We start from the raw sequence: 11,598 nt of genomic DNA, 5'->3' as shown, positions 1-11,598 counted from the left end.
TTTTCCCCTTCCGATTCTCCCCCCCATCCCACTGGGGCAGGGGAGTGAGCGAGCGGCTGTGTGGTGCTCAGTTGCCAGCTGGGCAACCCATCCATGGCACTGGGCTCTTAAATCATGCTGAGGACGGTGCCCTGACAGAGCAGAGCTTCAGTTGCCACATGCAGCTGTGCAAAAGCCAGGTAAACCTAACTACAGCAGTTTCCACAAGGTACGGCTCACTGTGGGGAGGCCACCGGAGGAACCAGGCAGGGCCCTGCCTCAGGAGGGCTGTTTTCAGGGTAGGACCCTGTCCCCAAACCCCTTGGCTCTAGTTATACCTGAAAATTACAGGATGAAACCGAGTCCAAATGAATCATCATGCAGGGCTTGGGAATCCCTCCTACAGCAGTCCCGGTCTGTAACATTTGGTTTGGTGAAGTTTTTCCAAGATGTTTCTCTCTTAACAGACTTATTTTCCTAATTTTACTTGCCAGCACAGTTTTATCCAATTCTTCCCTTCCCAGAAACCATGATAGAGATTACAAAATTTGGAAACCAATTCATAATATACATATATAATTTAATTATTATTTATTCCTTAGTTCAAATATCCTCAAAATAAATGGATTAATGCAGAGATCATGCTTAGCATAAGAACAATACCTTTTGGAGTACATTATCCAGAATATTTTTTTTTCAAATTATTTCCTCTCCATCATATTAGTCTTCAATACGCAGAATCTTAAATGAAGTGAAATAACTTTTGCACTGTTCTGAGAGCAAATGCACTCCTGCCGACTCTATCATGCCTGTCCTAACCAAAGGTGCATTCCTAAGATTTTGCACTTCAGAATTCATGGTAATATGTGAAAGCCTCAACTTTCATCAAAAACACCCTTCACTTTTATAAAAAGCAAAACCAAGCCCTCAAGGTTTTAGAAAACAATTTGAATTCATGACCTAAGCATATACCAAAAAACACCCTTAAAATTCAAGTAGTGCATATAAGAATGCAAAATACAAAATGTATCGATAAAAGGCACTCTTATAATTCAGCGTGTGGAAAAAAAACCCGACAACACAAAACACAACAAAAACCTTCAGGAGAAAAACTGAATTTGAATCATAAGAGAAAATTAACTTGCTTGCACTTCGGCCACAGAAAAGTTTTGGCATTGAAAAATTACTAATTTTCTCAGTACTTACTGCATGAAGAAAAAAAACACCCCAGAGAAGAGAGGAGGAATTAATTGTACTTAAAGTAGGGATGGCCTGCAGGGATAGCCCGTTTTAATGAGAAAGGCCAAAGGGATGCTGGAACAAAGAACCCAAACCAAAAAGCTTTTCTCGGCGTCTCCCGTGCCCCAGTTTTCAATAAATCCTGCTGCATGTGTCTGTTCTGTCCTGCTACAGCAAGTGCTGGGAAAATGAAATAACCCAGCGACAAAGGCGATTTTCAACGTCACCAAAAATGGAGAGTAAAGGACAAAACAAGACTTGCTCTTTATGAGCCAGCTTTCCCAATTGATGCTGCCTGGGAGTTTCAGGTAGATGCTCTCCGATGGGGACAGGGAATGAAAGCTCAAACCTCCCACAACTTAGACACGACTTTCTATGGAAAGCAATGTGTAAATAGTATCCATTTGCTTAATTTCATTTCTGTTATTAGCACATACAAATAGCTGCAGTGGATTAGATCCATGACCCATCTAATCCAAGATCCTGTCTCAAGCTGTGGTCTGTAACTGATGCCCAGGAAAAGTGTGCACAGAGCAGGGCAAGTGGGCAATGACACCCAGTTTATCCTCCCAGCTCCAGTGTACACTGGTTAAGGGACTTCCAAAACTGGAGACTACATCAAAACCATCATGTTCGATAATCTCTGATAAACCTCACTGCATGGGTTAGACAAGCAGTCTTTCATGAATCCCTGTCCAATTATGAACCATCATGATATATTTTCCTACTGTAAAAACAGTTAAGCAAAACTCCTTGGACAGAAATATCAGGCAAGTTTGAGATTAAATAAGCTTGGGAAAATTCAGTCTGCATACATGCATTTTGATGTATTTATTTTTTGAGTGTATCTCTGCTAAACCCCACAGTCTTTAATCAAAATTCCCACTGAAGTGAGTAGCGAAAGGCAAGTTGCTGCCAAAGTTCATAGTGAGAGCCATGGGATGAGAAACAAAGTTCTGTCAAAAATAAGAAATTGTCAAGGAGAGGGAGCAGGAGGAGCGGATCGGTTCTCAGCACGACAATCTCAGGCTGCCTTGAAGTCGAGGGAGCTCAAAGAGCCACTTAAGCCGGTGCTCAGGATTCTGCTGGACTAGGGCCTGAACAGTTATTTATACTCTTATCACACAGAAACGTGAATTCCATTGGAAAGGGAAAAAAATAAAAAAGGGGGAAAAAGGACAGTAGCACGTACTGTCGCAGACTCACAGAAGTACCATAGACATCTTTGTTCTGCAGATTTCACAGGGAGAATTTAAACAGGCGAGGGACGCATTGGATTTTCACTTAATGATTTAAAATGGTGGTATTTAGCTACATGCATAACTCATGCACTTGTGCAAAGTCCAAAACCAGCCAGTCTGTACAGACACACCACCAAAGTAGCAACCCCAAAATGTCTGAAACCCCAGACCAGCACCCTGAGCCATGCTCGTGTGCCTATGCCACAGCAAGGTTTGTATTCCCACAGTCGCTGCCATCAGTACCTGGGCTTGCAAGTTCAAAGGCACTTCAACCACCTCCTACACCTGCGGCCACAAACACACCATGGTGTGAACATAACCCAAGCAGCCCACAAGTTGGGCTGGGAAGGGAACAAACACAACAGTGTGAAAAGCGTTAACAGCTTCACATTTCTATAATCGGATGGAAAGCAAAGGAGTGCAGCCTGCCCACAGCCCTGCTGGACCCAGACCCATCTCCTACACCAACTCACTGCATTTTAGAAGCAGGTTTAGACAAACAAAAGCCTTTCTGCTTCAAAGGGAAAGATGAAATCTTCCTGCAGGACCAGAGACAAAATCCTGAAGCGTTCAAACCACTTTACTTCCAATCATGATAACTGCGTAGAACAGAAAAATTCATGCTGTACCTGCTCCAAAGGCAAAGAAGAAGCTCTTGTCTGTGTTCTCCCTTAAAAGCGCCATCACTCTTTTCCCCATCCTCTCATTCCTCTTGTAGATGAGCTCCTGTCTGAAGTAGCTGTCTATCTCCTGAGCCGTCACCTGCTCATGGGGTGGGAGCGTTGTGTTGATGAAGTTAGGGACCTGAAATGGGGAGAGGGGGAGAGAGAGACTGTAGTTCAGGTGACAGTGGTTAAGTAATCCCCAAAACACTGGATGTTTTAATCTAGCCTTATTTAAACCACTTGAGCATCACTCAAAAAAACCCCCAACAACAACACACCAGGGGATATGAGCTTGTGAGGTTGCTGGGAACTCTACAAAGAAAAACCCAATCACCAACCAATAGACTTTTTTTTTTTAAAGTAAAACTAGTATTTTACTAAATGAAACTTAAGTTCATTTTTACTTTTCTCTGTCCCTTCAGCAGAATGTATTTTTAGGTGTTACATTTGGGTGAGTTACTAGAACCTTTATTCTCTGCTTGTTTAACACAGTTCATTGGCTATTTAATACCAGAACAAGTCCTGTAATCTGTTCTCAGCCAAGGTCACCATGAACTTGAGTAAGGACTGCAAGATTTGGCTTGTATATGCTCCTTTTTAATAACCTAATAGTTAAAAGAGTAGGAAAAGTTAGCAAATCCAGACATAGGAAGATGTAAACAGTATAAACCCCCACATCTTTCTTGCAGCTTTAGATGCTATTAGGTGTCACCAGAGAAGACCATGCGTTGCGACACATAAATCCCTGGAACATTCCTGGTATTTCCAAGGAAGGGATTTCCACAAGAACTGCTCCTTAAGTCCTTGTTTTTGTGAGGAGATATGTTCATAGGCACAGAAGAAAGGTTGAAACCCCAAGGACCGTTTGAGTCAGGGCAGCAGACCCAGGAATGAGCCAAGACCCAAGCTATAATGGACAGACAAGCCAGAAGTCTCTGATTATTAGCACAGGTAACTTGTTTTTGACATGGTGAGGGTCCAAGGTCTACCATGAGAGTTCAGGAGTTTACGGGCCCTGCAGTGAGAAGTGCTGTAAATGGGCAGTGTTTGATGACTGCTAATAGAACCCAGGCACCTTCCGGCAATTTTCTGTGCCTCACCACTGGAAAGCAGCTTAAGCTGCAAAACCCAGATTCAGATTTCTGAGTCCCCGGGCACATGTAAAACTGCCAGGATTTCCAGTGTTAATCTGCATCGGTGGTAATTATATTGCATGCACAGCCCATAAGGGGAACATCCCTCACTCACTGTGCTCAAATACTTGATGCAAGGACTCTGTTACTTTGGTTAATTCTTTCTCTAGTTTTCTACTACATCAAATTCCTGTACTCATTTTCTAAAACTTGGCTTTAGTCTTTGTTTTTCAGCCCACTTCTTACCTTCCTACTTGGCCACATGCTTTTATCACAACAATTTTTGTCTCTTCCCACCCTCTTCACTCATACTGCCTCTCCAAAAGCTTTCAAGAAGTCTTATGGAAAGAACTAATTTCCATCTTCAGAGTGGCTCTTCTTAAAGCTTTTTCATTGCAGCCTCATCCACAGCTCTCCTAGCATGTGGGTGACCAAGCGGCAGAGATTTCTCACCATGTATCATGCAGAAGGACGAGTCTAGGCCTTGCTCTGGATTCCCACCAAAGGCTGTACCCAGCTGGGTGAGACACAAATGGGCACCACATCTCCTGAGCCGGGGAATCCCATGTGGCTGGAGTTAATACTGCTGCTGACAGCAACCTGCCCCAGCCTATTGGGCCATGTGGACCAGCTGGACCTTTGATTTTCCAAATTACTTCTCAACCTGCTTTGCCAAATCACCGTACTTCTGACAGCACGTCCCTCCTTAAGGGTTCAATTGCATTACCCTGAGTCATTCCTTCCTCCAGGCTTTCCAGCATGGCTTGGCTTTGCCAGCGTATCTTGTGAACTCCTCAGAACATGCAAGTACTTTGCAGCTTGTTCTCAGTTTAGCCCTTTGCCAGCACTCAACAAATAATAAGTCCCATTAAGCCAGACCTATCAGACACACCAGTTTTCTGTTAATACACAAGGAAGCTGCCTCGATGTCTGGCAAGAACGTGCATTTGTCTCAAAGGGATGCAGGAGCAGCCTGCCGGCATTGGAGGGGTAAAACGCTGCTGACTACGTCAGCAAAGGATGTAGTGGCTTCATTCCTGGTGAAAGGCAGGGAGAGATTTTTATTGTAGGAATAAAGTCTGAGGAATGAGTAACCATTTTACACTTGCAACAACCTCTGCAACGCAAAGCTGTAAATCAGTTGGTCCATGCAGATATCACAAGGCTCTGTATCTCCTCTGCACTGAGGCTCTGTGTTTAATGGGTTGATGTAGCTGAGCCAGGAGTCAGGGGAGCCTTCAGAGACTGAAACGGAAGGTGAAATTTTTTGGGAACATCTGAAGTCTCAACACTCACATAAGAGAATTCTCTTCTTCCCTGCTTTTGGCTGAAGGGAAGTGAAGGCTGGGAACTGATGGGACCTGGTCTCGAATCACCTGAGATGCTTTGGGGAAAGCAAGGTACGGCATTGCCTCTGAGGACAACCTGCTTTTACACAAAGCAGGAGCAGCAATGCTGGGGGATCGAATGGCTTTGTGCATCCCACTTCAACCAGGAGAAAGCTCTGATGTTGGAGGTCTAGGTAGCCCAAGGACAGAAGTTGTGTTCAGACCGTGACCACGAGGGTCTTTGCCAAGAAGGAAAGCACCTTCCTTCAGCTTGTGCAACTTCATCGCTTGCAATCCTACATCCACATTCAACCTACAGTTTGTTCCTCCTCTTTATCTAACCTAAAATACAGTCCACAAAATGGAGCCATTTACTTGCCTTTTTTTCCCCCTCCCTTTCTTTCTCTGCTGCAGGAAAGACTGTGCCAATGGTAGAGAGATAAATTTAAAACCAAGGACTGGGTTTTGTCAACATTTCTCATGCTGGCCCAAGGAACAAGACAAAGGAAGGCATCACCTATAGAGGCACATCATCAACTACAGGTCCCGCTGCACCTTGTGCATTCCTGTATTTCTAATGACTGCTCCATCACTGGCAAAAATGAAACATGCACGTATGTTTCTGCATGTGTTTGGCAGAGGACAGAAGATAAATGATTGAAGTAAGTATGCCCGTACGCAGTAGTGCAACCACACTCTGAGCTACGACACTGGTCCCATTAATCACCTCCGCTCCTCCCTGTGTCACAGTTCCTTTCTACAGTCGGTGACATACACCATGCCTAGCTTCAAGGAGGCAGCTGCTCCTGTTGATTTAAGAAACTCTTTGGATTCCTAACCGCCAGACAGGGATCAGGAAGTCAAGAAACAGTCACATGCAATTAGAAAGCTGTTAACTGCAGCCAGAATTTAAGGGGATTTTTTCTGAAAAAACAAAATCTCTTGTTTTAAAAAGATGGGCTAAAGAATGCACCAGAGGGCTGCACCTTCCCTCTTCCACTTTATCAAATATTTTTGTTTCCATTCAGTGTAAAAATTAATTTCAACATTTTAATGATACGTATTTGTTGTTTTGAACTGAGAGTGAATGGATGAGACATTTCCTGTGCCAAAGGGTGAGGGACTGACCTCCTGATAATAGCTGAATGCCACTACTAGTATTTAAATGTATATGGGGTGGATGATGTGACTGTTGAAAAATCCTAACTTCTAATTTTGCTATTCATCTAGGAGAGTAGCAGCTGGATCAGCAGAAAAACACAGTGCTACCCATCACCTGGGGTGTGCTCACTTTGTAGTGGATACATGACAAGAGAGAAATAGACTTTTTCTGTCCAGTCTCTGCAAGCCATGCAGTTTTCTGAGAATCCAACCAACTCATATATATATATATATATAAATAAAAAAACCCACACACACTACATATTTCCCATGGAAACTCAATAATATATTTCATTCAGAGGTGTTCAAAAGAAAGAATATTTTGTTTGACTGAATCAGCTAGAACTCCTCTTTTTTTCTATTCCTATTTACTTTGGGTTACAGCTCTCCTATGGACAGTACAGATGGAGCCCAAACTCAGTCATTAGGTACACCCTGCATTTCTTAGTTAAGCTTTTGAGGTTAAAGGAAGAGAATATGAGAACAAAAAAAGAAGTTAAGTCTCAGCCTTGCAGAAATTTCTTCCCCTCCACACCGCCTGTGTAATTTTACTTGAGTCAGTACCCCTGATGGAATATATGTGTGGGTAAAGCTCTGCACACACATCCGAACTCACAGTGCTGTGGGATGCAGGCCATAATTCTTCACCTTTGAAGTCAGTGGGAGCTTTAGGAAGAAGAAAGAGGAAGGATTGTGGAGTGGTTATGACACTACCCTGAAAAAATGGTTCTGTTCCCATGGGCGATACAAATCTCTTGCATGATCACAAGCATGTCATTTGGGTTTAGACCTTCAAAGGAAACTCAGCACTTAACCTCCACTAAGTATCTTTGAAGCATTTGGCTTTATTCCTCCTGTCTCTCAAAAGTCCATCTGTAAAATGGGGACAGCAAGACTTTCCGACTTGAAGTTACATACAAGGCACTGGCTGAATCTAGCTGTTGAAGGACCCAAAGGAAGATCCAAAGTCCAAGATGACGCTCAGCGGTAACCTCTCTTCCCACAAATACTTTGTGGAAGGAGGTTGGGATTCTGCTGCAATCATTAACATAAGAGCTAACAATACACTTTAGCCTAGAAAAATGCATCAGCCATATCTCAAGATCTCTGCTATGCTGTCAGCTTTGTCTATAGAGACAAGGAGAAAGAAATGGGGAAAAAAAAAAAGCAAAATATATTGGTGCAGTGTCTTTTATTTAGGGCTGCCAAAGTTCAGCTGAAAATTCAGAAACACCAGACTACATTTAAGTACATTTTCTTATTTACTGTTTTTTAACATTTGGACAAATATTCTGGGCAGAGGCATGATGCCAGAGTTGTGAATATCTATGTGCAAATAATTTTTTTGGACACATATAAGCACCATCAACTTTGGTTAGCATTTTTTTTCCCTGCTTTGGATCTATTGGCTACAGTGGAACTGCTCTAGATTCAGTCCAGTATCAAATCATAATCAGATGTGGAGGAATAGTGTTATCATTCCTACTCCTATACACTACATTTCCCAATCCTCTGATAAACTTTTTTTAGTCTCGTTCTGTTCCAGTGATGCTAGCCTATTTCTGGAATGTATACAAATTTGTAAGACTATGTCAAAGAAAAACCAATACTACCAACGTTAGAATAAAGGGCTGCGTGCCCTCTCTTTGCCTGGGTGCAGGCAGAGGTGGTCTTCAACCGTAACTCTATCTGCGGATGGAGAAGAGGAAGCTGAGATAGGGAAATGGGAAGCCAACACCTGCCATGGAAAATATAGTGATCCTAAAGCCTTTCCTGCCCTTATCTTCCTATATCTTGGTCAACCCTCTTGGCTTCTGAGACTCCTCTCTCCCTCTGTCTCCTGATCAGCAGACAACTAATGGCTTTCCAGCCTCACCTCCTGTGCAATGTCCAAACTCCAGGCTGGCGCAAGTACAGTATCATCACTAATCCTTGCAGGGAATCTCTTAGTAATAAAAATGCCTTATTTCTCCTTCTCTCCCCGGAGCGTTCACAGGCTAAATAGAGAAAATAGGAGGAGGCACACCCAGGGTCACAAGGGACATCTATGGCAAGGCAGAGAGTTGGCCATCAGCTTCCCGAGTTCCAGGCTAGCAGCTCAATACAAACCCCATCCATCTTTTCCTGACAGGAGGGCTCAGCCTCCATGCTAGTAATCCTTATCTCCAGTTGTTAGCAGGGAGTTGTTCCCAGATCACGCCGACTACATTAGTTTTTTTTTTTTTAAACATGATAAAGATTGGGTTCTCTTTATTAGTCTTCTAGTTTATGAGCTTTACATGGGCAGAGGCCAGAAGACAAGTGAGGGATCATGCTTTGAAGGATTTTCCCTGTACAACGCAGGTCAGGAACTTTTATACGGTTGACAGCACTACGCAAGATAAGGATCTCAAGAGCTGACAGCGCGGCTTACGGGGGCTGCCAGGGAGCCAAAGCAGCATCCCGAAACCCGCTGTCTCCTCCAACAAACTGAACGGCCCTAAATTCACACCAGCTCTTCCTGGGTCAGAGGCTGACATCTGAGCTCAAGTTATCATTCGTTTATGGAGGGAGGATACCCTCCTGTTAACCAGCCTTGACAAGGCATTGTGGTTTTTACTGCAGTGCTGCAAAATATACTGCTCTGGACTTGGAAGACACCTGTTTCCCTCTGATTTATGGACCCTTCTGGCATCTGGGAGAGCAATATCCACTTACTGCAGCCTCTGATATGAAGGATTCAAATAGTGCAAAGTGAATGGGCTGCAAGAGCAAGCATCTCCACGAGGAGGACGTGGCTGCTGTAGAGACAAACGCTGCTGCCAAATTGACTGGTTTTCCTCCAGCACTCCTGAATTTCCATCCCGACATAGACCTTCCCTGGCCAAGGAGGGGGGGTGTCTGGTTAATCTGATTTAGCCCAAAGCTGGCAGCGGCCAAGAAGATGAGCTTCCAGCTTGTTATGGAAAAGGGAAACCAGGAATGATGTCTGCAAAATGGTGTCCAGTTCAAGCACGTTGTGATTAACCCATTATTGCTTTCTTCTAAGCACCAAAATTTAAAGTAATATATTAGAAGCCTGAGTGGACTGTAAAAGGAGTCTTTGATCTTCAGGGTAAGTCAGTTCCATCACTCCTTTCCCTTTCCCAGGGCAAACATCTACCCAAGATGGGACCTGAGAATATATTACAGGCACATCCAGCACATTTTGGAGGTGTGGTCAGGATAGATATGTCAATTTGGTGGATTCTGGGCTGCTAAAATGGTTTATTAGAAGCATATCCTGACACCAAACTCAGATACAGACTCAGACTGATTTGAAGGCACAGAAAACTTAAACAGATCCCCAGTCTGTGCTCATCCAGTTTTGTTCCCAACCCTTTGCAGAAAGCGGAGCAGTTCCCCAGGGACAACTCTCACTGCAGCCAGAGGCTTGCAAGTTTTGAGCGCACATCAAAAAGCCAGTCACACTTCTCCCACCCACACTCACCCACCAGCCACGTTGCCTGGCCACAGCCGTCCCTGTGCTACGGAGCCCTTTGGGAAGCGCTGTTGGGGTTTGGACCAACTCAGCATTTCCATGGCAGGAACAGATTTTCCATCACGTCCCTTGGCTTAGCAGGAGTCTGTAGTGTCCCAAACGTCCGAAAGCAGGGAACAGCCCTGAAAAACTGCAAGGCAAAGGGACAGCGAGCTCTCCCTTGGTGGAAAGTGTGGTCTTGCGAACCTAATGGTCAGCGGCCTAATGGAGAGGGGCTTATGAACCCTGAACTATTTTCTGGCTCCGATTCACTGCAACTGGGATGCATTGCTGCAGTTTCCAGCATTTCTGCTCTGCTTAGGCACGTCTAAACCTCTCTGAGCTAAAGGCTGACGATCCTTTCGCCAAGCTGCGCTCTGCTGATAAGGCCCCCAATTCCTGTCCCACGGGGGGTGTTCAGGCTCCCGGGGCAGCGACTGACGGTCACACCCCCATGCCAGCGAGCCCAGCCCTGCTCTTTTCCAACACGTTGTTTTCTCCATCTGCTGCCTCAGAGGAAGGGGACACATGGCTAGCTACGCCAGCAGCCTGTCTGCACCCTTTTCCCTGGAAATAGCAATGGCTGGAGGAGGAGGAGAAGAGTCTCCTGTCACAAACCCAGTATTGTAGGGCATCAGAAACCCATAAAAAGAAAAATGCTTTTTGCTTGAAGGGAAGTGAGGGAGGGAAGAAAGTCTGAGAGCACAAGGAGACCCAGTGTAAGAGCAAGCATATTTCTTGGGACCAGCTGTGGGCAGCCATTTCTGGCTGTGAGCTAATCCCTGCCCACCCACATCACAGCTTGGCATCCATATATGTCGCAGATACACTGCAGTACACGCCAGCAAGCTTTCTGTAATTGGCCTACCGGATGTAAAGCTAGCTTGGGTACTTCTCAGCATGGTGTGGCAGCTTGAGTGTAAAAATAGAGGTCTTTGAAACTGAATTTCAAATTAGCTAGCTCAGCTCCATGAGCGACTGGAGCATCTAAATTTATAAATAGAGGAAAATTACAAATAGGAGGAGACGGGGAAGGAGAAAAGTAGGCTGAAAGCTAGGGAAGTCTCTATAGACAGTGCATGATACTTTTAGAAAACAATGCTGCAGGTGACACAAAAGTTGTAGGAGTCATTGCTGGCCTGAGCGTAAACTTGCCTGCAGGCAGGGTGGTCTGCAGCTCCCGGAGCGCCTGGACACCTGCGTCCCTGCAGCTTCAGCCCCCACCGCACCTGCATGGAGACCCTTCCCGGGAGCCCCAAACCCATCCTGCCATTGCTGTTCTCCCAGGTGGCATCTGGCCAAAGGACAGTCGTGTGCCCTGCCTGGTTTTACCTTCTCTCATGTGTCTGGGTT

General features: G+C 44.8%; 1 protein-coding gene across 1 annotated transcript in view; it reads right to left on the bottom strand.

Moving 5' to 3' along the window:
- The window catches only part of TRABD2B (TraB domain containing 2B), a 480,754-nt gene that overhangs the window by 114,736 nt on the left and 354,420 nt on the right, over positions 1 to 11,598 (bottom strand). The window contains exon 6 of the mRNA XM_009326602.1: positions 3,089 to 3,263. Within this exon, the coding sequence (XP_009324877.1) occupies positions 3,089 to 3,263 (175 nt within the window). The remainder of the gene's footprint in view (positions 1 to 3,088; positions 3,264 to 11,598) is intronic.

This window comes from Pygoscelis adeliae, unplaced genomic scaffold (assembly GCF_000699105.1).
Source record: "Pygoscelis adeliae isolate BGI_AS28 unplaced genomic scaffold, ASM69910v1 Scaffold306, whole genome shotgun sequence".
NCBI lineage: Eukaryota > Metazoa > Chordata > Aves > Sphenisciformes > Spheniscidae > Pygoscelis > Pygoscelis adeliae.
This window is presented reverse-complemented; position numbering and strand designations above follow the sequence as displayed.